The sequence below is a fragment of the Cottoperca gobio genome, chromosome 19 (genome assembly GCF_900634415.1).
Source record: "Cottoperca gobio chromosome 19, fCotGob3.1, whole genome shotgun sequence".
Lineage (NCBI taxonomy): Eukaryota > Metazoa > Chordata > Actinopteri > Perciformes > Bovichtidae > Cottoperca > Cottoperca gobio.
The window spans coordinates 3,394,445-3,420,085 of NC_041373.1; the positions used below are offsets into that span (position 1 = coordinate 3,394,445).

General features: G+C 42.1%; 1 protein-coding gene across 1 annotated transcript in view; it reads right to left on the minus strand.

Moving 5' to 3' along the window:
* Positions 1-5,885: 5,885 nt before the first annotated feature.
* dnah9 (dynein, axonemal, heavy chain 9) overlaps positions 5,886-25,641 on the minus strand; it is a 126,631-nt gene continuing 106,875 nt past the window's right edge. Inside the window, 8 exon segments of the mRNA XM_029455857.1 lie at positions 5,886-7,520; positions 9,031-9,166; positions 9,260-9,513; positions 12,728-12,910; positions 16,312-16,482; positions 18,216-18,407; positions 18,564-18,755; positions 20,809-21,036. Of these exon segments, the coding sequence (XP_029311717.1) occupies positions 7,293-7,520; positions 9,031-9,166; positions 9,260-9,513; positions 12,728-12,910; positions 16,312-16,482; positions 18,216-18,407; positions 18,564-18,755; positions 20,809-21,036 (1,584 nt within the window). The 3' untranslated portion in view covers positions 5,886-7,292.

The window sequence follows — 25,641 nt, forward strand, 5'->3', positions numbered from 1 at the left end:
AAACGATGTATTTGGTATCACGGAACGTGGGCCTTGCCTCAAACATAAAACCAACATAGAATAAAAAGTTTCCAACATTATTTTTCAACTATTCTGATAACTCATAGTAACATGGAACTAAAGCATGAAACTTAGGAGATTTCAGATTCCTGTGTAACAATAGAGTCGCCAGGGTTATATGTTGAGTCATGAAGCTCAGCTTGGAACTCTGTGGGAGTGTCCCCCTCTTCCTCCTCCTCCAACTTAAGACGAGACATAACGACATACAGTACATCCTACATCCTGGAATCTGGATGTGGTGGAGAGGTGTTGGGTGCTGAGGGTCGGTTGTGATTTACTCTAAAAGAGGCAAAATAATTACATTTGCATCAGATGAAAACAGTCATCTAAAACTTGTTGTATCCTTTAAAATCAGCAGAACCCCCACACAATAAACTTGTAGGCTATTACATAAATCCTGGCTATCTGGAACAACTACAGTACACTCTTGGGTAATGTTATAGTGAAAGGCCTCCTTGAAACAAAGCTCCAAGTAAAAGGCACGTTGTACATCTTTTGCTGAGATGGGTTGAATTGGATTTTTGCTGGCAGTAACGTGAACAGTGACTCTGAGCAGGTACACAAGTAACAGAGATATTATGAACGCAGCTAGCAAGTTAGCCAAACTAAAATGGATAGCGACTGTAACATTACAGCTTGTAATAATAGACTGACCTCCACACTTGAAAACGTTTAAATTAGGGCTGTCAAGCGATTTAAAAACATTATCTAATTAATTACAAGCTTTGTGATCAATTAATCTAAATTAATCGCATATATCAATATTTGCTGTCAGAAGCATTTCAAAATATTCAAATGGATTTTTGTAAGAGGAGTGCATCAATGAGTAGCATTATAAACTTAAAGGTCAACACGTCTTTTATATCAATACTATTTCTCCAATATCTTGTATGCTATGATTATCTTAGACAACACAGACACAGTTTGACATAAAGCAGTGTTTCTATATATATTTCAGCTTGAAGTTCTCCGATGGTTCGAACATTCTTTGCTGCAGGAATCTCACAGAACGGAGCATCAACAGTTACATCCGGGAGTTTATCAATGTAAACTTTCCATTCACTGGGCCAAGTAACGTTTTCTCATCCGCGTCATCACGTTGACGAGGCTGCTGTGGCCGCGTCGTGACGTAAAGAGTCAAGGGGGTTTATCTGTGTTCATTTCTTTGTTGCGTTATTTTTTCTGTGATTAATTTATCAAAATTAACGCGCTAATTTGACAGCCCTAATTTAAACATGTTGTGATAGGAAAAAAACATAAGCATATTTCTACACAGTTTTAGGTAAAGGTGGGCCAACAATTGATCGGCACTGAACATGATAACGTTATCTAGCAACTTAGCCGAGGCTAGCACTGTGTGCGCAACTCAACTACTACAACCATCAGATCCTGACTTAAACCCACAGTAGTAGCTACATTGTTTGTTTTAAACATACAAATCCACAAATAGTAAAGCATACTTACAGGTTGTGACCCTGAATTGCCAGATTGGCCCAACAAAGTGGGAAGTGCCCCGTCTTTCAGGAGTACCCGTTGCAAATATCAGTAGGCTCCGTGAACTGTGCCCAGTACAGGGAGTAGTCCTCGGTGAAATGTTGGGAACACAATAATAATAAGCATAATATGTCCTCTTTAAGGCAGGTAAATAATAATAATAATAATAATAATAATAATAATAATAATAATAATGATACCTTTGGTTATAATGTGATTTACATACACATTTAAAAAGACATTAAGCAATCAGTTAATGATAAATACAACAAGACTAAAATAGTGAATTTTTAAAAATGACTTAAAGCAACGTAATGTAAGATTCTGTTCATGAGATTCATTTTGTGGTAGATGGACAGCTGTAATGCTACACGTGCATTTGTTAAGGTTACATTACACATGATCAAAAACGAATGAGTCACAACTTCACTTACACACTTTACTTTGTTCAGTTGGAGATGACCTAACATGCTGTGGTAAACCAATACACAGAATTAAACAGTTACATTTCCAAATCCACAGACATCTTTGTCAAAGTCACACAGAAATAGTAAAAATAACTGCAACTATGCTAGTCACAAAAATGTGAGTGTGTTAGTGCCAGCTTGACTGTGGATGGAGATAATCATTGGCATTGTGAGTCACAGTAAACTGCTAACATGCACAGTAGGTTCTGTTCCTGTCCTCTCCCCGCTTATCTCCCCACATGCAGGACCCAACCCCATTTATTTGTGATAATCCACAGATTGTAGGCAGCTAACTGACATTTGTTTTACGACAGATGCTAGATTCAGATACACATTTAATTAGCAACTCATCAGCACTGTCAAAGCTAATTACCCCAGCCCCTAGCCCTCGCCAAAAACTGCTCCAGCTGACTCTGCTGGCTGCAGAGGGAAGCGGGGAGCACAGGCCCTCATAGTGAACCAGGATAATCCAGCAATTCTGCCACTGCCGACTCTTGTGGGTCAGATCAGTAGGTAGTAATGTGTTAGATAAAATTACAGGCTGAGACAACATTGTACTGTTTATCAGCATTTTACACGCTGTCGTCAAAATGACTGCTAGCGAGGTGTCTCTGCAGTGCTTTTGGTTGTCACAACAGCAATATCCTTCGCGCTCAGAGGGAGTGTGATGTGAATGTTGGGAGGCATGGTGGACACACTGTTTGGCTGACAAGTGATCTCTGGGAGGTGTAGTGCGAAAACAGCTCAGAAGTGACCGCTTAGCAGGAGAGACTGAGCTGAAGAGAAGAAGAAAACGGACAGAAAGTGGACCTCCACCAAGGGACCATGTTCGACCCCCCTGAGTTAGATGCTCACTGTGTAGGCTGTAAGCGTTTGAAGAATATAGCATACATAGTCAGAAATCATCTCCGCGGTTATTAGTTATTGTTGAGCCCTGCAATCTTATTATTGCATCTCACTTAAATTAGATCCCTGCATGCTTACAGATTATACACACCAAGGCATCTCCACAGCATTCACACTAGAGGCTTCTCTGCACTGACCTGTAACCTAGCAACCGCCTGACGTCTCACGCAAGCCGATGATTAAAGGTGCCTTCTTTTCCATTCCGAGCATGAACCCCTTTGAAAGATCCCCCATCCACCCCCCTTCCAACTCCAGCACCCTCTCCTCAGTAGCATACCAAGAACACTCAAAATACCTACAAATAGGAAATATGAATTGCGACAATGTTAAGCCTTTTGAGACCATCCAGGGTCTGTATCTGCCGTAGTCTGAAAAGCCCCCATCATTATCTGCTCTGCAGAGCTCTTATGCATCTGGCTTTTCATGTTACAGCAGGACAGCGGTCGGGCTGCAGGGCCAAAAGGTGCCAGCACCCCTCCATGAGCACAAATAAAATGTTTGGAAGGTGCCAAAACCAAAACCCCAAAAGCATAGTTATAAGGAATAGATTAAACGGAAACGTGAGTATTAAATGTGAGCGTGCCCGACTAACTAGCTACTGTATTATGTAGCGTGAAGGATATCTTTAGCTAACTACAACATTTAGTTGTTACATTCGTTATGGCTGGAACATTCACTGCATGGAAGCGGAGATGGTTATTTCAAGGTAAACACTATTTTATGCTCATTTCTTTAATAAGAAGTAGTATTGGTAGAAGAATACCTGGTTTATAAAGACATCATGAGCCTCTTTCAGATTCCAATTAAAGCACGTTTAACCCAGGACCCAGGTAAGATGGCTGCCGTAGGGTTCCTTCCTGAAATGGCAAGTCAATATATAACGTCACATCTATTGTTTTATATCTATAGCTAGGCTACTATCAGAATTCAAGCTAACGTTAGCTGCACTGTCCTTTTCTTTAAAGCATTTTGGGAAGTTTACATTCCAGCCCAAACCATATACATGACAGCGTTATGTTTGCTAAACATGTTGGTTGTTCATCCTTAGAGCCTTTTCTTTTCTTTTCTAAACGTAAAACGTACAGTATGAGTAACAAAGTATAATCTGTGCGTTGCTTGTCTAAACAATATTGGGTTATAAAAGGACATTATTATTTTACATTTTATTTCACCATTTCTTCTCTACTATTATTAACCCCCCCCCCAATGCATTGATCATGCAGCCAAGTGTTAACGCTGATCATACTGTATAAAAAGCTGCCAGTTGAAGATTGATTTAGTTGTTAAGATTGAGATGGTACAAAACTGACCAGCGCTCAATTTGGTCAAACGGTCTAAAAATGTGTACCTCTGTTATTTTATTTTTGTATGGGCACAAAAAGAAGTGGGAACTTTTTGAAATAAACTCAATTGAGTGACATTTTTTAACTTTTTTGTATTATATTTTCTTATCATTTTTTCAACTTGATCTTTTTTGTTTTGCAAATTGTTTTAATTACTTCTTCTAAGTAAGCTTAATTAACCACACTAGATTTCTCCCTCGGGTAGGTTTGATATTTCTTCACTTCTTCCAGTGAAATGTAATTGCTAGCTGCAAAGCTTTCAAAGTAGCTTACCCAACACTGAGAAAAGAATAACATTTTAATATGTAATATGGTAAAGATATCCATGTTGTGCAGATGATATATTCTGAACTTTATCTCTAGTGGAACCACGAGGTTCAAATGAGGTTTTTAGTGAAAGATCTCAACTATTGAGAGGATAGCAGCGACATTATCTACACGTTTCTCTTTAGGATTAATTGTAAAACCTTTGTGAAGCCCTGACTTTTCATTTAGCCCAATCAGGTCGACATTAGAGATTATGCAGCTTTTTATACTAGAACATGTTTAAAAACCCTTTATACTTCTCATACTTTCTGCCTGTAGCTGTATTCACCCCCTTTCTGAAGAGCTCTGGATCAGCGCCTGCATCTATGAGCCCCCCCTCCCGAAAGCCCAGTCTGCTCTGATTGGTCAGCGTTTCCAGGTCTATCCTCTCAATCAATCTTTGTTTTCACAGCTCTCAGTTTGCCACTTCTACTGGGAATAATAACTGAAGTAAGAGTTTTGTAAAGCACAACCTTTACACAGCTACTTGTGCTAACACAGTAAAACTAGATGGTGGACATAGTAAACATTTTACCTGCTTAAACATCGGCATGTTAGCATTGTCATTGTGAGCATGCTAAAGTAAGCATTTCACTCAAAGCACGGCGGCGCCTCAGTCCAGCCTGTAGACTTTCTGTGTGGCTCTACAGCAGGAATCCAAACACACTCAGTTCATTTACAACACTGGGCTGAAACCTTTCTGCGTAAGAACAGGGCTGCTCCTTTATTTCCATTTCTTACACACGGTTCAGACTCTGCTTCAGACATGTAACTTTAGACTCTTTTAGCACGATCCAATGTGTGCTCTGTCGATATGGACTCTTTAAACTGTGTTCTCCTTCAAGACTTGTCGCCTGGGAACATTAAGAGTAGATGCACAAGGACTTAGGCAATTAGCTAATACTATTATACATTTCAGTTTACTTCTGTGTGAGTGTTGTTGACTGCAAAAGGGTTAATTGAATACATTTGTAATACTTTAAAACATTTTTGCACCACATAATATAGTTACATAGGTGATGTGCATGTGTACACAGGCATAATCTATTTTCATAATGCCACCTGCAGGAGTTTAATTTGAGAGTTCTACGTCAATTACCTCATCGTGCATGTTTGCCTTCCTCCTCCTACTTCCCTTCACCTGCTCCTCCTCCTCACACCATTCTGTCTCTCCATGCATTGTAAAGGCCTCCAATAAGCAGATAAAGGAGACGCTGGAGAGCCTGGGCTGAGACAGTAAGAGAACAAGGAAGAGGCTTATACTGTAGTGTGTGTGTGTGTGTGTGTGCATTCACATACATGCTGTAGAAGGATAAATCTGTGAGACTCTCCACTTTCTGCTTCAGAGAGGTTTGTTTAATCTCAGATGGGGAGGCGGGAGGAAGAAAGGAGAGAGTTGGACTTAAAAGAGAGGATGCAGGACTGGAGACAGGGGAATGACGCCATAGTGGCACTAAAATGGATACGAAGTATGTGAAAATATAGCCAAATGCAGGCGTCTATGGACGACCAGATAAAGCATCTTTACCACAGTAAAGAAGGTTTTGGGACGAAAATGGAAACGACAGTAATTATTTGTATACATACACAATACAAATTGTGTATAATTATTTTATTAGAAAATGTGTACATAGTGTAGGTAGTTTTACAGATAACATGTGTGATATTACCAAACAAGTGCAGCAATATTCAGCACCTCTCAGTGACTCACATACGCATGATATTACAAGAATATAATATAATTAACATATTAATAACTTGGGATGGGCTTCAGTAGTGCAAACAAAGTCTACAAACTAGTCATGGATGCTTTTGATGAAACTACAACACCCAGAAAGTAAGGATATTTTGAAGGACATTTCTGGGAGGGTTAGAGACATAACATGACATCAGAAATTAATATGTCAAACAGAGAAGATCTATAATCCCAGTGTGGACCCTGTGGACACGCGCTGTAACTACAGGACATGACACAATGAGTTTCTTGAGTCGGGTGTTTTAAACAGAGTGGGACCACCACAGTGTGGCACTGAGCGGTGCAACGTAATGTAGAGGTGGAAGAAGTATTCAGACCTTCGGCTTAAGTAAAAAGTAGCAATTGTAAAAATACTCTGTTACAATCAAAAGTCGTGCATTCAAAATCTTACTTAAGTAAAAGCATAAAAGGTTTGGCATCTAAATATACTTAACGTACTAAAACTTAAAAGTATTGTGCGTAATGGCCCTTTTCAGAATACTACATATTGTATTACTACATTATAATTATTGATGCATTAATGTGTTGCTCATTTTAAGGACTTTATATACGGCTGCTGGATATCTTAGCCTATCACAGCTGTCTCTGGCTGTCATGTGACCTTCACCTTGCCGGTCGTGCTGCTCCCTCTCCCAAGCTGGAAACAAAAAACATATCCCCTCAAATATACAAAGTAACAGTGTTTACTTATTGTTTCACTTTTGTGACAAGCTAAACTTACTCATACAGCGATATCTATCTATTGTGTTGCGACATACACTAACAGTGACCATCATAAGCTATCGCTCACACTAAGTAAAACCCCTGATTGTACTGAAGGAGCAAGGATTTCAACAACTTTCATTTGCAAGAGGAAGACTGCATTATTTCTTTCTCCCTTTAAAATATTTGGTCCAAAGTGAATCAAACCCGTGACCCTGCTGGCACCATAACCACCACAACAAATCACCCAGAGTCCTGCTAGATCTGCAGAAGCAAGGCCACTCCAGCTAAAGTCCACTTGGAGGGATTTTCTTTGGTCTTCAGGTTGAAGGTCCATACGTAGGTGGGTCCCCTCTGGCGGGTCTTATAGACGGGACACTGGTACACGTTCCTGCTCTCCTGTTTGTCCACAGGAATGGCCTTGATGAAGATGACTGGCACGGTCGGGGTGAGCTCTTTCAGGCGGGCATCGACAATCATGCCAGTCTGAAAGAGAAAGGAAGTTCGGAGGTGAATGGAGAGGTAAGGAGGGGGGAGGGGACATGACAAGCCAGTCAGCCACAGACAGAAACATCTCACAGACCCGGGGGAAGTTAGGAATGAGTTTGAGGTGCAGAGAAAGCTTTGTCCCAAAGCTGCACGCTGAAGCTTTCCATTGAGGCAGAATTTAATAACGTTTTTCTGGAGGAGAAAAAACAGATGTCTGACTAATCTAACGATGATAAACGCAAAGTTTGCAGAACACAATATGGTGGTACCCTTGGAAAGTGTTCAAAGTCAGAAGAGTTTAAGTGGCAGTCAAGCTGCCCTGCGTTAGAAAGCACAGTTTATGAACACAGTGAAACAGAGTGGTCCGTCTCATTAATTAATCCCCCTACACTTAGCGCCTGACAAACACAAGTCTCACCATGCATGCACAGTGACTTTCAGGAAGGAATGTAAATCCAGATGACTTTGGGAAGCTCAGAGGACACAGCCCTAATTGCATCTACATTTGCTATAAAACTCCATTAAATAAGAGCTTTTAAATATCAATAACGTTATGTCTGTTTGGGTAAGTACAAATGATGGGGAACTTAAAGCAGGCAATGTGGTGCTCATTGAGATGCGTTGTAAATGAGTAACAGATTGTGTAATCTCATATACATATTGAGCGAACAACAGTGTACTACAAAGCTGCAGTACGGATCACCATCCATTGATGTCCATCACATAAACACACACTCCCCCTGTGTAATGTCTGCATTTCTATCACATCCTTTCAGCACACAGAGTGTTTATCATACAGTATCGAGCTGTCTTTGATGAATAAAATGCAAGCTTCATTAATATAGATGAGTAGGTTTATCATAAATCTTGGACTTTTATTGCTGCACAGAGCTGTGTCCAGATGGAGCGCTGCTTACTCAACTTTTCACTCTCTGCTGCTCCCCGCCAGTGGCACAGGACTGGCCTTGGGGCTGAGAGGAGGATATGAAGAGAGGAGCAGGAGAGTGGAGGAGTTGTGAGAAGAAGCCGCCCGGCCCGTCTGTCCACCTGACTTTTTGCCTGCGTCTCCAACTTTAATGAAGAATAAAGGAACCACTCTTCTAAAGGGCGATCTAAGTGTTCAAGTGCACAGTCTGCACATTCCCTAATTAAAGAGTCTACAGGGATGCTCCTTGAAAGCTGGGCCCATATACAGTAGCTGTATGTATGTAGATAGATAGAGCCCTGGGAAGCTGAGTAATGCACTGCGCTCCGAGAGCTGAACGCAAGCAGGATGCAAAGCAGAAAATTAAGCCTCAAAGGGAATGTGGAAGCTCTTCACGAGGAAAATATCAAAGTTACTTTACTTTACTCTGTTTAAAGATGTATATTGAGGTCAGCTCACCTTATGTTAACGTGTTCATCTGTCATCCATCATCACAAGTCTATATGTGAATCAAAGTGTACTGTTTTTGATTTTGGATCCACACCCTCCCTGATAAAGGCAATCATTGAATAAGTCCTGTACCTGTGAGTCCCAGCGTGCACCCTCCATGTACAGCCCGTGTACGTAGGCCCCTTCACGGGGCGGTAAAGTGAAGTCCTCGCGATTCTTCTTGGTGACGTCACACTGCAGACACATCCTGTCCAGTGGCCACTCGTTCCTGTTATTCAAATAAAGGCAGATTTACTGAGTCCCATCAAGTGGCTTCTATCACATCTACACCCCTGACGTCCTAATGTGAAAACAACCGTACCTTCGAGCCATAGCCTGCATGATGGCTGTGAGGAATGACTGCGGGTTGAAGAAGCCAGCCAGCCACACCACAGAGGGTAAGACGAAGTCTGTAGACCAAGCTTCCAGCTCCTTGATCCTCCCCAGCAGGTCAGTGAACCACAGGGCCAGGCCGGTCATGGAGGGGTACGCCCGCTTGGTCCAACTGTCTGGCACCACGTCCAGGAAAATAGCATTCTGAAGGTTCTCCATGTCACTGGTCATGGTTAACTCTCCCTGAAGGGTGAGGGCCACAGCAAAGCAGAGCAGTTAAAAAGCAACTGAAATCATGAGTTTAGCAGTGAATGTTATGGTTATTTTTTGAATTGCTAACAGGAAGAAAAAGGATCCATCAGTAACACTTCTTTAGGCTTTGGCCACACCAACAAGTGGCACAGGGACAGGCTGCAATAGCTGGCGAGCTAACTGCTAACATGCAAGCCAGCCTTGAACACAGAAGGCTAAGCTAAGGGTAGCACACGCTACAACAGTCTCAATAATTCCTTTTGGATAAACGTAGGTTTGGATAAAACTATATACAAATACTTGTTGCCAAATTAGTTTGGTTGAAGTTAAAGTTCAGGCTTCTTATAGAAAAGTCCAACCAAACAATAAATGTAGAATACGGTGAGCTTTCACAACACGGTCCGAACATCCACGGCATACTTTGACCGACCGTGACACTATGAAGCTGCAACATTCTAATAGCTCCTATTTATTCCACTGTAAAGACGAAATATGATTCCATTTGCTGCTACAATAGTCTACATGGCTTTTAAATCACTGAACCGATTTATTAAGGCGTGCAGTGTCGGGAGATCGAAGCCTCATAACTCCTGACAAACGCTTTTACACATTTCCCCCCCCTTCTTTCTCTTTTCGGTTGTTGTTAACACACGACTCAGTCAGGCTTGACACACAGAGCACAGACATCTCATTCCTTTCTGCTCCTCTGTCTTCTCACAAAAGCTTTAGTGATGCAGGAACACTTAACGCAGCAGCCTGTCGCAGTCAACAGCATGTGAATCATAGGTGTTGAGGATAAGTGAAGGTTGCGTTGTACATTTTGAGTTCCCAACCAAATAAGAAAGGGTATGGCGGATGGGTGTGGCGGGGTGGACGGGCGGGGCGGGGCGGAGGGAGAGACGTGAGTCACAGATACTGCAGGAGGTCAAGCTGAGTCAAACATCTCCCTCATAACTCTTCACTTCCTCTTACACATCCTGAGTATATCATTACCTAAGATGTCCATAAATAACAATCACATATCTTAATCTTAAAGCAAAGATATTTCAGAACCTGCCTGAGAATCTTAAGGACCAGCGTGTTCTCTGAGAAACAGTACACTTTTATTAGGGTGGGGTTAAAAGGTTACACACATTCGTGCTACAGGACTCAAAGCACTGTCTTGGTAATGTTAAAACCCCCCCCCAACATCTCCCAGAGAAAGAAGTCCAGTCCTTTAGTCTGACCTACAAAACAATACATACCATGCAGCGAGCACTGTGTACTCACCACCTCAAGTTCCCATCACACAGCATTATACTATATGTCCACACACCGAAGTGCTCCTCTGCTAGTGGAACACCGACTGACAGGTTTCCAGAGTGGAAAGTAGTTTATATATATGTACCATATACTAAAATAGTTTAAGTTTCAGAACTTTAGTTTAGTTAATCCTACAGGATCCAGTTTACTCGACACCAAAACAGTTTGTAATCGATCAGTCCTGCAGTGGAGCTGGGATTTTTCGGGACCCCGGAGCAGGTGCCCACTTTGCCCGGTTGGTATTATAGCCTTGGAAGGATAATAACTAATATCAATTCTGATGACGTATCAGTTTGCCTGCTGAAACAATGCAGTCAAAAGGTTTCTATGCTTGTAAACTCTTGGTCACAACTATAACAACAATAGTGTAATTATGTGCGAGCATGTGTACGCACATTTCATATATTAGGGAACGTGCCCCCCCTCCTCTCCCTGCGGTGACTATGTGTTGCAACAGAGCTAAAAGGAGAATGCTTATTTAGCAATCCAAGGCTAAGGAAGTATAATTCTGCTGAGGTTAAATAACCTCAACTTGATTATGACTGAGAGTGTAAACACAATCCTTTATGCATATAATGACAGGCATGGATAGATGTCAATCAAGGATTGATCAAATGATTAAGTTGGTTAACCTACTGATCATTGCTTATATACTGTTGTTTAGTTTTAGTTATCTTTGAGACTAACTCTGCAATGTCTCGTCTCTTCACCACAAAAAACAGAAACGCTCGTCCACGGACACTAGCGGCTCGGTTTGTCCGTTTATAGGCAGACACAATATTATTTTAATCACATTGTCATATTGCTTATTACTAATTCAATTCAAATTGTATTCAGTGGCGTGACGCTGTGAGCACATGTTGCTGATGGAGGCTTCCTTCTTTATGACCAGCTCGTCCAGGCTGCAGACAAACTGGTTCAAGCTCGTACACCGGACCGCAAAGAGAAAACCGGAAATCCAGCCGACTCTGGATTACAGCTCAGAAACACACACCTACGACACACTGCTTCTCTGGATCACACTGAACCACCGCTTTCATCCTAAACTCTTTACTTCTGGACCTGGATCTGAATTTTTGAATCTCACATCAGTAACGTCACAAACGGCTTTTTACCACCTTAGAAATATTGAAACTGTTTCTTTGAGATACAGAGGCAGATACTGAAAGACCTATTGCTTGATTACTGCAATGCTCTACTTTCTGGTCTGCCTAAGAAAGCTATAAGACACATCTCTTTACCAAAGCAATATCCTAATCTTGATCCAATAAATATATGCTAATCTTCGCCCAGAAAAAATAAATTGTATTTTTTTTAAAAAATTCCTGCATTTCTACAGCAACTAACCTCGTGGAAACATTCTGTTAATAACAATGCTGTCACAATCACATCGGGATATTATGTGGAAATAACTGCTTTTCCCTTCTGCCTCATTTCAGCAGAGACGAGGGGGGAATAGTATTAAAATAATACTTTAGCACGTGCTCCTTGGTGGATTATGTGTTTGCTGAATTGTTTTATCTTCGCTGTAAATGAGGACAACTTTAAAATAAAGGTTTGAATTGAATTGAAAATGTATCATGTGTTTATGTTAACATTTTATCTGAATAGTAATTAGTAACTAAAACTTTCAAATCAATTTAGTGAAGTAGAAGGAACAATACATTCTGAGTTATAGTGGAGGAGATGCAAGTAGCGTAGAATGGAAATACTTAGTAAGTAAGTACCTTAAATTGTAGTTAAGTGCAGTACTTGAGTATAAGTACGAGTTACATTGCAACACTGTAAAATGCACAAGATACAATTTGCAAAATGGAAAAACAATCTAAAAAGCAATTTAAAGCAATTTGAGTGCAACAGACGAGTAACAGATACAGATCGTTATCATCATCAGGCTCCTCACCTTGAGTCCCAGGCTGAGCTCGCACAGGGAGCGTCTCATCTCCTGTGTGAGGAGGTTCATGCGCTCACACTCCTGCAGCGCCACCACCTGGTAGGGAGTCCTCTCCTCTGCCCTCCCCAGCAGCTCCGCCATGTTAAACTCCTCCGGGAGCTTCTCCATGATCTCCTCCAGCACCGCACGCACCTGATAATGTGTGAGGGGATGAACAAGTGTCAATGAGAGAGTGATTTATCAATAACAAAATAGAATGTCATCTTAATGTTACAATTAAAGACACCAAGGACGAGAAGCACAGAAGAGGAGACAATGCTCCGTGAGAGATTGGGGTTATCTGTGTCAGACAAACTCAGCAGCGGCAGCGCTGACAGCCTGAGAACGTGTTAAAGTTTGAAATATACTGTCCATAAATATTCAGCGAGATATATTTTGCAAGGCAGCTCTTTGTTTTCAATAACAGTGTAATCCCCGCAGAAAATCAATGCTCACATCATATTTTTGTGGGTAAGCGATGAAAGCTAATGCTCATGTCAACACTTTCTCAAGGCAAGCAGCATTAGCGATCAATCAACGGATTAGGTGCCAAACATAGGATATGAGGTCATCATATCTATGGATTTTTCAGTTCAAATATCTGATGTGTGTTTGGCAGCTACTGAGCACGCTGAATACAAAGCGAGCCTCGTTGGTAAACTGCGCAGGGCTGTCATCTGTTGAGACAGGACTATCCAGGCGTCTGAGCCAGAAAGGTCACACATCATAATACATCGAGGAAGGGAAACACACACACACACACACACACACACACACACACACACACACACACACACACACACACACACACACACACACACACACACTCACACACACACACACACACACACACACACACACACACACACACACACACAGTTGATATGAGATCGGGTGTTTTAAGTTGAAGTCTCACCTAACTTACCATGGAAGCTCGTAGTGAAAAGTCTGTCTTAAATAAGCTTAACAAACTAAACCATGATTAAGAACACATTTTGATTTATGTTATCAGTGGTGATCAGCCTGCTAGATGCGGGTCAGAAAGTATAAACTTAAAGAGTTTATGAGACCACGTCAAGTCGATTAAGAACAGATCCTTCATGACTTTTAGAATGTATTACTTTTAAAGCCATTTGGGGGCCCGGGGTTCTCTGTGTAACCGGCAGAGGTCTGTTACATCAGGAAGGCTAACTCTGTTACTTTCTTTAAAATGCACTTATTCTTCCATTTTTATTTTGCTTGTTTTTACTCTTTATTAATTGTATTAATTGTTTCAATTCAACTTGTATTTATTTATCTGTTAATGTGTTTTGGATGTGTTTATCTTTGTAACTTGTTTTTGAAAAGTGCTATATAAATAAAGTTATTACACATTACGCACATACATATTGAAGTTAAATATATACATTATATATATATATTATATAACTATATAAACCTAAGGTGAAGGGCCAGGCCAGTCTGGAGGGACACATGCTCAGTCATGTAGAAGCAGATGATCCTGAGAATGAGCCTGATTTACAGCAGCAGGCTGGCAGCCCTCTGGCTTTACACAGACTGTGTTCGTCTTCCTGCCGCTCTGTCAACAGCATTAAAGTTCATTTGCAGCACGTCAAGTGTGTGACATTTTGCCGTGCCCTTCACTTACTGTGTACTTCGGCCCTACGGAGATGGTTGCAGGTGGATACCTGGACGGGAAGAGTCTAAGTATTTGGCTTGCAGATGGCTCAGAACAGGTGCAAGTGTTTTTTAAATCTTTTTACCACTGGGTAGTAATGTAATGCTGATACGTGAGAGGGCTGAACGTAAAGGAATGTTGTTGAAATGTAACCTTATCACTAGTAACGCACACTGAACAAGATGCAATCCTTAGCATTAGCAGTGTCGTGCTAAAGTAATGCCCCACTGCCATGCCCTTATTAAAACAGAGCTTTCAGAAGAGAAATCAGGCTGATGGTAATACAAGTAAGCTTGTAACATAACTCACATGTTGCTGCTTGTTTCAAGCAACAATAAGCTTAAAACACCTTTTTATCAAAGCTAACACTCAGACAACCAAGATCCTTAATTATGATATTAAAGAGTTGCTCCATTGAGGGAATATGCAAGGTTTGAGCTTTTACACTCACATGAGCTTTATTCCAGAGCAGTACTGAACCACAACATGCCATCCCGGTAAACATCACGCTGGGTGCTGTCAGAGGCTCCCAACAGTTGGTGCGCAATGTATTTTAAATTCTGTGTGCAGAAGCTACAGAGAACGTCACCTGCTGTCAGCATACATTTAACATTTAGTGCTCTAACCCAGAGTGTGGAGAGACAGTCGGCTTGGAGAAAGCCTTTGGTTCGCATACCTGCACAGGGTGTCTCCGGTGTACGACGGTCTGACTTTTCAGGACTGAACATCACAGTTCAAATGTCACCATTTTACCCCGTAAACGTCACTGACCTGCTCCTGGGTCAGTCATAGCAAATTCATGCTGTGCAGCCAAACAATGTTCAAAACCACAGAACTCCACGTTCAATTCTGAAAGCCCAAAGCTTCATAAGATGCCAAACATCTTAAACTGAATATTGGGGAAATATGTATAAAATGATGCACAAGTCATCTAGAAGGTCTCTAATTTAGGAGATGGTGCAGCCACAGAAACATGGAGTCGTTTTTGTTTCGGTACATGAATATAAAATGGTCTCAGATGCCATATTTCATTAATAAAATATGTAATATACTTCACTTTCAACCCTATTTTCTATTCTATTTCTTTTATGCATTATTCACATTAAAAAGAGACCGTAAGTCACTTTTTATCATTTCTTATCCAAAAGACTTAACCGAGTATTTATGTGAAACTGTTAGACAGTGTGGAACAAGATCAAAAGTCAAATCTTGAAGCTGCTTTGAGAAAAAAGGAGGGAAACTGTATGTTTCAGGTTAAAGAGTGTCAATTATAAACAGTGAAGACGTTGCTTTTGGGCCTCTTTGGAACATAATCATATGGCAACATTTCCTACAGTTCAAGGTTTCATTATAATCAAGATTTTGTTGCGGTAAAAACAGTATGAAGGAAATAATTAAAAAAGTAATCAAACTTGAATCTGAGAATAATGTAACTGGAGCCACTACACAGCTGTGTAGCATTGAGCAAACATATTCCATACGGCCAAAAGCCTTCCTCTGTTAGAGCTGAAGACATTAGTCCATTATTCTATTAGTTCATCTGCAACTCTTGATTCAATTCACCGGTAGCAGCTGGTTTAGGGGGAAGTGTTTCTTTGTCATGTGTCATGTCACTTTTCTTATGAAATTTAAAAGACACAAAGAAGAATCTAATCTAATGAATATTATCAGCTTTATTCCTCGTCCACATGCTGGAGTTGGGCTGCTTTACCTGGTTTTGCCAAGCCCCATAGATCCAACTGATATAGTGTAGTATGCTTCCAGCTCGTGGAAGAACACCTTTGGGATGAGCTGGATCTGACTGTTAGCAGCCCATGGTTGTAATCTTTGGTTGTCCACATACTTTTGAACCTGTAGTATACAAAAGAATACTGACCTTTTCCTCACGTGTCGTCCCACCACCCTCACCGACTCCTCCGTCCCGGGGCTGCATCTCCAGCACTGTGCGGAAAAGCTTCTCCGAGGTTTGTGTGAGGAACCCGATCTCAGCATTGGAATGAAGGCCGTACAGGTAGGGCGACTCGGCAGGTAAATGCTGGTCGATGTACTGGAGCAGGAGGAACACATGTATGTTTGATTACTTTGGGTGGAGAACTCTTGTGTCCTCAGAAATATTAACAGATTCATGGATTTCTGTGTGAACCTCAAATTCAGGATTTCTCAGAAAGTTTGAAATTCTCTTTACAAAACCCCGTCTGAACAGGACAACATTTAAACACTAAACCTTATTTAGCACCTGAATATTTTATATTATCAGCATAATGATTTGCAACTCTAATTACTTGTCGACAGAAAAGTGGAAGAGAAGTCAGATGTTTCTTCTAAAGTACTGCTGACAAAGGAATGGAAACATAGAAATGATGAGATATTTCTGGGTGAGATTCAAACACTCAGGATCAATTGACAGACTGTTAATGACCATAACCAGAAGGAAATCTGGCATTTTCCATCTGCTGGTCCATAATGAATATCAATATGCTTTTAAGCTAGTGAAGATGAAAGGCTGCTTTTTGTGGGACACGTCCATTATATAGAAAATGCTCTTCTAATCATAATGTCCTGATGAAAGTTTTGATGGAAAATATATTGGCCATTAATACAGAAACACTTTGTAGTCGACTTGTTTGATCTGCTCTGTACTTTTGCTGATTGCATACACCTGTACATTGTGAAAGAGGAGTAAAACTGCTGAGTCACCTTCCTTCTCCGTGCCTATGCCACACCTCTACTCTCTCTCACACACACACACACACACACACACACACACACACACACACACACACACACACACACACACACACACACACACACACACACACACACACACACCTCTACTCTCACACACACACACACGCCTGCCTTTACACCCCCCGGCCCTGTGTGGTGACAGCCAAATAAAAAAGGCTCCAGTCCTTCCCACCGGAGCCACTATGACAGCCAGGATGTGTCCATTGAGCAGCACCCAGACCGGGGGAAATGAAATACAAGTCGTCCACCCCTCTGCCTCCCTGCAGACCTCATGGGGGAAATCTGGACTGTCTGCGAGAACACATCTTCTGAACCACTGTTATTCACATAAATGTTGTCAGTTGTCAGTATTTCTTAAGGGACACCAGTGAAGCTGGTTCCAGCTGTCAGAGAATGAAGCTTTAAAAAAAATAATAGGAAACTGAAATGACCACAATATGGTTGGCCTTGCGTATTTCTTCATGTCTGAGAATGCTGCATATTATGTGTATATGTAGTATTCTCATGCAGTTTGTCAAAACTCTGATTAAACACCACGTTAAACCGCAGCCAATGCCCCCGACCCGTCCTGAAACGCGTCTTGTTGAGCATTTTCTACCTTCCTTCAACTTGAAGGTCGTATGTCACTTTCCCTGTTAGATGACTTCGTACAAACAAACTCTTTCCACCCAAAGAGCAGCTCAGAGAAATATTTATATCACTCACATTACAATATCGTGTGTCCAAGGGACCCATATGGAAAGACTTTTATTGTTTTGAATTTGGCATTGACTTGTAGAAGTATACACTGTGGAATAGTAATGGGGAAAAAAAACGTAATTATACTGATTCAATTTTAGCAATATTTAAGCACCATTAATTTGCTGGAGGGCGCTTAGAACTCCACTAGGGACCCCTGGTGGCCCCAGGAAAACACCCTGAGGCCCACTGCTGTAATCTGGATGTGTTCTTGTGTTATAACTATGGGTTACATTGTATTTATTGGCTGAATTCACCTTTTTCTCTGTAATGAAAGGCTAGGAGTTGCCTCACCTGGTGATAGCTCTGGTAGTCCATGTTTCCAGGCAAAGGGAAGCCAGGTGCTAGGTGCAGCTCTCCCTCCATCATCTCGGATTTGATAAATTCCTCCAGGTAGGTCCGACACAGACGGCGGTCCCAATCGTCTGTGATGTGACCCCCGTACATGATCTCACCGAACAAGTAGCGCAGGTCATCATATGGCACCTGGGAATTAGAGTCAGAGGGCATGCTGCTTTGCTACAAGGTGGCTTGTGGTGTTAAACTGAGGTCACATGTGTTTAGATTTCCAATTAAGATTACAAACAGTGGTCTTTGTAATACTTTGCACAGGAATAAAAGAAACACAGAAACAACATCTACCTTCGGATTGGCCTCCAGGTAGTTGTAGAGGACGTTGATAGAAATAGTGAGGTCTCCAGTGTTAAAGGGGTATGACCTGTTCCAGCCCTGAGGACCAAACTTCCTCCTCTCTGCCACCACCGCATGGAAGTAGCACAGGGCAAACAAAATGCTCTTGAACTCATTCTCTCGCGCACACATTTCCAGCGTGTCCTGGAAAAACAAAATAACAAAGAGTGAAAGGTATAAAAGACGACACTTTACACCTCCTGAACTGTACAGCTGCATTAGCTAAGTCACTGCGTGTGTTACAGGTAAAAAGTTATGGCAGGCAGCCTTGTGATCTCTTTTACTTTGTCAAGTCCCCCAGGCGCACTAACAGACAGACGATGAGATGACGAGAAGGCAATGAGATTCCCTTTTAATTGTCACAACTTGTCAAGCGCTTTCCACCTCCAAACATCTCCTGGGTTCATTATTCCAGACAGGCAAATAAAAAACTGGATGTAAATGGCATTGTAATCTCTGGGGGGAGAGGCAGTTAAATAAGCACGCCAATAACCCCGACAGAAATAAGCAGGCTCAATTCTCTTTATTCCAGCATGTATCATGGTGAGCGCCACGCCGAAGGCCCGCTCACTTCCCCTGCTGCAATGTCCTGGGGATCCTACAATGCACACACACACACACACACGTTCAGATTGAGTTAATATTCTGCACAGTACTCCCCTGCTCAACACAGCTGAAAGAGATGCATAGCCTCCCTATTCATGACCCGTGGACTGGAGAGAAACGACATCCAGTCAGACGGCAGAGAGGAGGACACATAAACACACACACGCGTGCACATGCACTGAAAAACACACCTCAATATCTCTGGACTGACAGAGGTCCAATATCAGCATCAGGGTAGACGTGAGTCTGAATAACCACAACATTTGATAGATAAACCGAATCGATCAGTTTCAGCAAACAAGGACATTTCAATCCATAACAGCTTCTTTCACAACAGTACATTACATGTGCTATCTCTGTAAACCTAAACTATTGAGCCAGATGTTCACTTTACCCCACCCAGACTCCATCTTACAGCGTTCTGGGTTTGGAATTAGGCAGTAGAGCTGTAGTGAAAAGGTCAAGAGGAAATAAACTGTCATTTCTGTGGCTTAGCGCTGGCTTTAGCCACGCGGGTGGGCTATTACAGAGAGTTAGCCTGACATTGATTAGCTTTCACTGAGTACACATGACTGGAATATTCCCCCATCTTTACCTCACTGGACCTGACTGCGGGTCTGCATGAAGCAGGGCTCACAAGCACTTTGCACTTATCAGGCAGATAGACATCAGCACACTGAGGATCGTGGAAATGGACTGGGAGGAAGCCGAGCACTCAGGAAATGGTGCGGAGGAAGATGCATTTGGGAGCGAAGCACTGAGGTAATGGTAAGGCTTAGATAGAGCGGAGAACTGATAAGGTAGAGCAAAGGGAGAGGCCACTGCAGCGCACTGATCGTCTCACCAGCACAGCAGCATGATATTGTCTGGCCACTCTCCAATAACAAACTCAAAAAGTAGCATATAGACTATGATCTGAGTAACGCACCAACGTCTTGCTGCACAATGTAACCACACAAGCGTTTGATGTTTTCAGATGTGCTCCGTGGGTCACAGGCAATTCCAGGGTGAGTGAAAGGTGACTCTCTCCATCTGCTAACTGCTACATGTCTGCAAATTGGCAACTTGATGAGAAATCTGGAGTGAGTATTGGCATGCGTTGTGTCTCCTGCCACTCAGGGCTTCAGAGGAAAGTAGCGTGTCAACATGAAGATCAGTGGTCCTTATATATTAAAGATCCCATGAAATAGCCACTTTGACTGTTACTGCTACACTAGTGGGTGTAACTAAAAAGAGCAAATTAAAAAATGATCACGGATCATTCTAACAAATCAAATGTCCTTTTTCACCAGTGGTTTATGATTGAGGCTTAAACCATTGCTACAGGAATTACTGGTGTTAAAGAAGCAGTGATATCATTTGATGGGACCTTTTATAGTGTTATATTAAAATACATATTTAATTATACATTAGAATTGGAGTAAAATGACTTTTAGGCAATGTGTTAAAGTTGTATCTTCCTAAGTTAAGGCTGGTTATAAAGCTGCAATATCAGATTATTTCTGGCTCACAAGTTAAAAGGTTTGAGTTTCTTTCCACCTCTGAAGAGTGATCGCCTCCAGGAGTGACATCAAACCTCTGGGTGAGTTACCTGGGTGAAGTTGTCCAGGGCCTTGTGGAGGTTGGCGTGCATGCCTGTGGGTGGTTCATTGGTGATCTTGATGGAGTTCTCCAGGATGCCCTGTGGAATGATGTGGCCCTCAGGGTTGGAGGAGGGCTCGGCACTGACAAACACCCTGAAGTTCTCATGGCTTCCCTCAGCGTGCTGCTCCAGAAGTTTCTCTAAAGTACCCAGCCAGCGAGCCACCAGGTGGATATTCTGCAGGAAACAGGATAATCAAATGTAGGGCTAAGAAAGAAAATTGCATGTTATTGGTAGGAGACATGGTTGTTGTTAGGCAACATGAATTATTATATTATAATATTATAGGACAGAGACACAAATCTGCACCCAATGTTTTCTGTGAAAGGTTAATGGACAACACATCATAGTTTCATACGGTACTTTATGCTGGAATCAAGTCTGTAAAATTAATGTTTGTAGTGACAACGAGCAAAAAGGAGCAATTAAAGTGTTACATATTCTCCTCTCTTCTCTGTGACTTTGATGTGGCACCAAATTAAATGGTACATAGCACTTGAAACCCAATTCTAGGTTGGTGACATTAAGCGACCGTTCTCCAGCCTGACTTTTCTGCACATTCATCTCTCAGTGTGGTGTGGGCAGTGGAGCTGACTTGTACTATCACACAAGCATGGATGAGCTCAATTTTCCATCTCAACTGTCCTGACACTTACAGGATATCCTGTGAATGATAAGGAGTTAGCCTAACCCCCCCACATCTCACCATGCAGCACTGCCCATCCCCTAAATCTAATTACAGCACTAATAACTCCAGTCATTAATTCATAAGCCTCTTTACTTTCTCATTTCCCTTTGCACTCTACATTTAATCTTCCTTATGATGGCTGAAGTAAGGGAGAGGAACGTCAATTTTTGGGAGAGACGTTTAAAAAAAAAAAGAGAGAGAAAAGTTTTACATTCTGTGAGAGAGAAGCGTTGCAGCTGAGACGGGGATAAGTTAGTGTGCCTGAGAGGAGTTAGGATGCTTTAGAGAATAATGAATGGTACACAAATTAAAAGACTAAATTCAAGCGCTTTTTCATCAAACCAGTACAACCCTTCCTCTTGGCATGTAAATTGTTTGGCAATAAAGAGAGCCAACAGAGGAAGTCAGAGACGGCTTCAGAACTTGTCACTGTAATGAAACCATTCATCCTCTGGCTGCAGAGGGACAAGAGGGGGAGGAACAGAGAGGGAGAGAGAAAGAGACAGAGAGAGAGACAGAGAGAGAGACCAGCAGGCCGACAGACAAAAACAAACAAGACAGAGGAGCAGCCACTATTTTATGGCTTTTTAATTAACTTTCAGGTGCAACATTTGTGTTCCCTCAACGTCTTCTTGATAAGGGCCTTCCAGCCCTTGTGATGAGTGCGCTGATACTACTTCAAAGAGTCACCTATTTACATAATAATATAAAAGTTGAATCTAAAACCCATTAGAAGACACCACTGGCAAGGTCTTTGATGCATTGCTATCAAACACAACCTGAGGGAAAGAAAGCACAATGGCACATCGAACTGCCTGTCATGCACACTCTGGCTCGTAAATAAGAAAATACAAACACATGCAGGTGCACGCACACAATATCTCTCTTTCACACACAATCGTCGGTGCGGACAGCAGCACAGCTGGGCTCCAGCACCCTGCAGTGGAGAAGCAGTCAGACTCCAGCCTGACGCAGGAACACAGCCAACAGGACTGAGGGACAAACAGGAATGCCGACACACTTCAGGCTCTGACAGCAGACACACTGCTTGGTCGAAATTTAAAAATGGGGATAAATTCACAAATATGCAGGATTCAGTTTGAGTTTTGTAGACAGTGAAGGTTTTTATTTCCAATGGTCGGCTAACTCTCTTTTATACATTCAAATCATATTTCATAGTAGCCATAAAAAATGTTTTTAATGTTTGCTATGGTCTGCGGCCCAGAGAGCTCAACACACTGCAACAAGAGAAAACACAACCAAAGACAGAAACGCGTCGCACGGAGCACACAACACAAAGGAAAGTGTTTCCAGGGGACACTAAAAAGTGATGCACGCTACTGGAATAAACCTGGCGTTAGTCTTTTGCTGATTGTTAGTCTGCCAATTGAAATGATATGAGGAAATACAAACAATAATTTGTGAAACAGGCGTTATACGAGTAGGAACAGCTCAGAGGGTATTATTCATGTCCTGCAGCTCCAACTTGTTTTGTAGTATAAGAGCCATCTTCTAAACATGATTCCTTACAAACACATTCTACGTAGTTCAAACTAAGCTCCGGCAGAGCACTAAAATCACACTTACATTTGTTAATTGGAATGAGCTTTTTCATTAATGCTGCACAATTATTGACTCATCTATCAACAGTGTGGCTTTCAGCTGACACTCATGCCAATGCTGTTTGCTGCTCCCTGCAACGACTCCAACCAATTTCTAGTCATTTATTCTCTTGTCTTGCTTCTTTTCGCTGGCACATACTAACTGTCCTGTTATTTCAGATTCAGCCACTCCCTCCTGCCCTGCAGTAACCCCTTTCCTGCCTTTCCCATCACCCGACCTTCACCTCTTCAGCCCCGCAGTATACACCGGCCCATTTCTACTCATTCCCTGCCAGATTTTCTATTGTGCTTATGCCTTAGCTTCCCAGCCTTTTTTTCTGCCTTCCTGACCTAGCTTGAATGATCCTCAACTGACCCTGTTTCAGAAAAGTTTGCCTGGTTTTGACTTTTGTCTTTTTTTGACCACGAAAAAGTGAACTTTTAAATAACCTGCTTGTCTTCGAGTCGTGCATCTGGGTTCAAACCTGCTTTTCTGCTGAGCCTTTAAACACCCTCCCTCCTGACCTCCTCCTTACGGGATTTATTTTTGGTATAGTTTCATATTAATATGTGTATTAGTTCTCCCAGCAGAATCTTTGCTGCGCTGGTTCTTTGAGAACTCCCTCAAAGAGCAGAACCTTTTCCATTCAACCTGAAAGCATAAGCACTTGATGGAGACTAAACATGTGTCTCTGACAACTGTTTTGTGTTCAGGAACATTAAGGGTACCAGTAAAAGAAAACTGGGTTTACAGTGGGGGGAAATATTTCTATTATAATACTTACTCTTACACTGCAGTATAATACACTTCACATTAGTTACTCTAGAGTTAAGCTAGAATTAGAATTTATCCAACGGAAAAAATCTTAGACATCGCCCCAAAACACATGAAAGTGCACTGCCTGACAGCTGCTGGAGGACGAGTCCACGAGAGTGTTACTGCTGAAGGATGACTCCACGAGAGATAGTACTGCTGAAGGAGTAGCCCTACGAGTGAGCGTTATTACTGGAGGACTAGTACTGCTGGAGGACGAGTTTACGAGAGACAGTACTGCTGGAGGACGAGTTTACGAGAGACAGTACTGCTGGAGGACGAGTTTACGAGAGACAGTACTGCTGGAGGACGAGTTTACGAGAGACAGTACTGCTGGAGGACGAGTCGACCAGAAAGAATTGTAACAAATATAACAACAAATGCTTCTAAAATAACTTGCCAACCCTAACTTTGAGCAGGGCTACAATACTGATACTCAAGGGAGCTGAAATTGTTAAATGTATTCCTTGCCATCCTCTTGGCTAAAGAGGGTCATATCTTCATCAATAGCCTAAAAGAAACAAGGAACACCATGGTAGCCCGTTGGTTAAAGCGCAAGCCGCAATATTCCTGGTTCCTGACAACATGCAGTCTGAACATTCCAAAGTAAAGTGAAGAGAGGACATGAGAGCATTTCTGTCAAATTGTCTCTCCTGTTTTCTCTGCTTTCTGCACTTTGTTCTGCCACTGGCTGCAAATGGGCTGGATTTAGCAGTAAATGTGCAAAGAGGCAGGCGAGTTTAGGCCACTCGATTCTCACTGCCTGGCCCATGTGGGATATTCAACTCCAATCTGCCCGATTGATTGCCTCTCCATCTCCCCCTCCTCCCTCCCAGTGGGCTGCTTTCAAAGTTGCTGCATCTCTGTCTCCAAGGCACATCTGAGCAGGAGCTGCTGTTCTGCAGTATAATTATCCGTCAGCGAGGGGGAACCTGCCATTGACTCAGCCCTCCGCTGATGGAGCCGGGCCTCGCAGCGGGAGAGTAAAGGTGGACTGTTAGACGAGAGGGAGGGGGGGCAGGTGGATAGCTGTGATGAGAAGGGATAGCAGGTTAGCCAGAAAGGTGGGAGGATGTGAGGATTGATAAGAGGGTAGATGTGGTATGAGAAAATTATAAGACATAAGTATGAAAGTTATGCAGCGGAATGAGAGGGCGGGAAGTGGAATAGAGAGAAGATGGACAATTATATCAGGAGAAGATACTGTTAGTAAAAAACACAGTGCCACAGGGAAGGCTCTCAGCGGGCAGACAAACAGACAGATGATGATAAAGCGAGTGGGAGGTTTGTTGCCAGGGGGACAAGGCCTTTTTAAGCCTATTGATCGAAATTCTTATGCTAAGGTAATTAAACAACCGCTTGTCTTTGCTATCCTGGGTCTGGAGAAGAGTGATGGCATCCCAATCTCTATTTTATTTTATATATATATATATATATATATATATATATATATATATATTATATATTTTTCCCACCAGCTGTGTGACTTAAAAGAAAAGGGTGTCCCGCAGTGCCCTGTCTGCGCTTCATATCTGTCGATACTTGCCATTAGAATTCCACCAAGGTTTCCACTTAAAATGCAAACGCCAGCTTTGCCCTCCAGATAAGGGAAGAACAGATACCGCGTAGATATTGTACTGTATAATGCCCTTTCAGTTAGAAATTTTCCGCATGAAAAT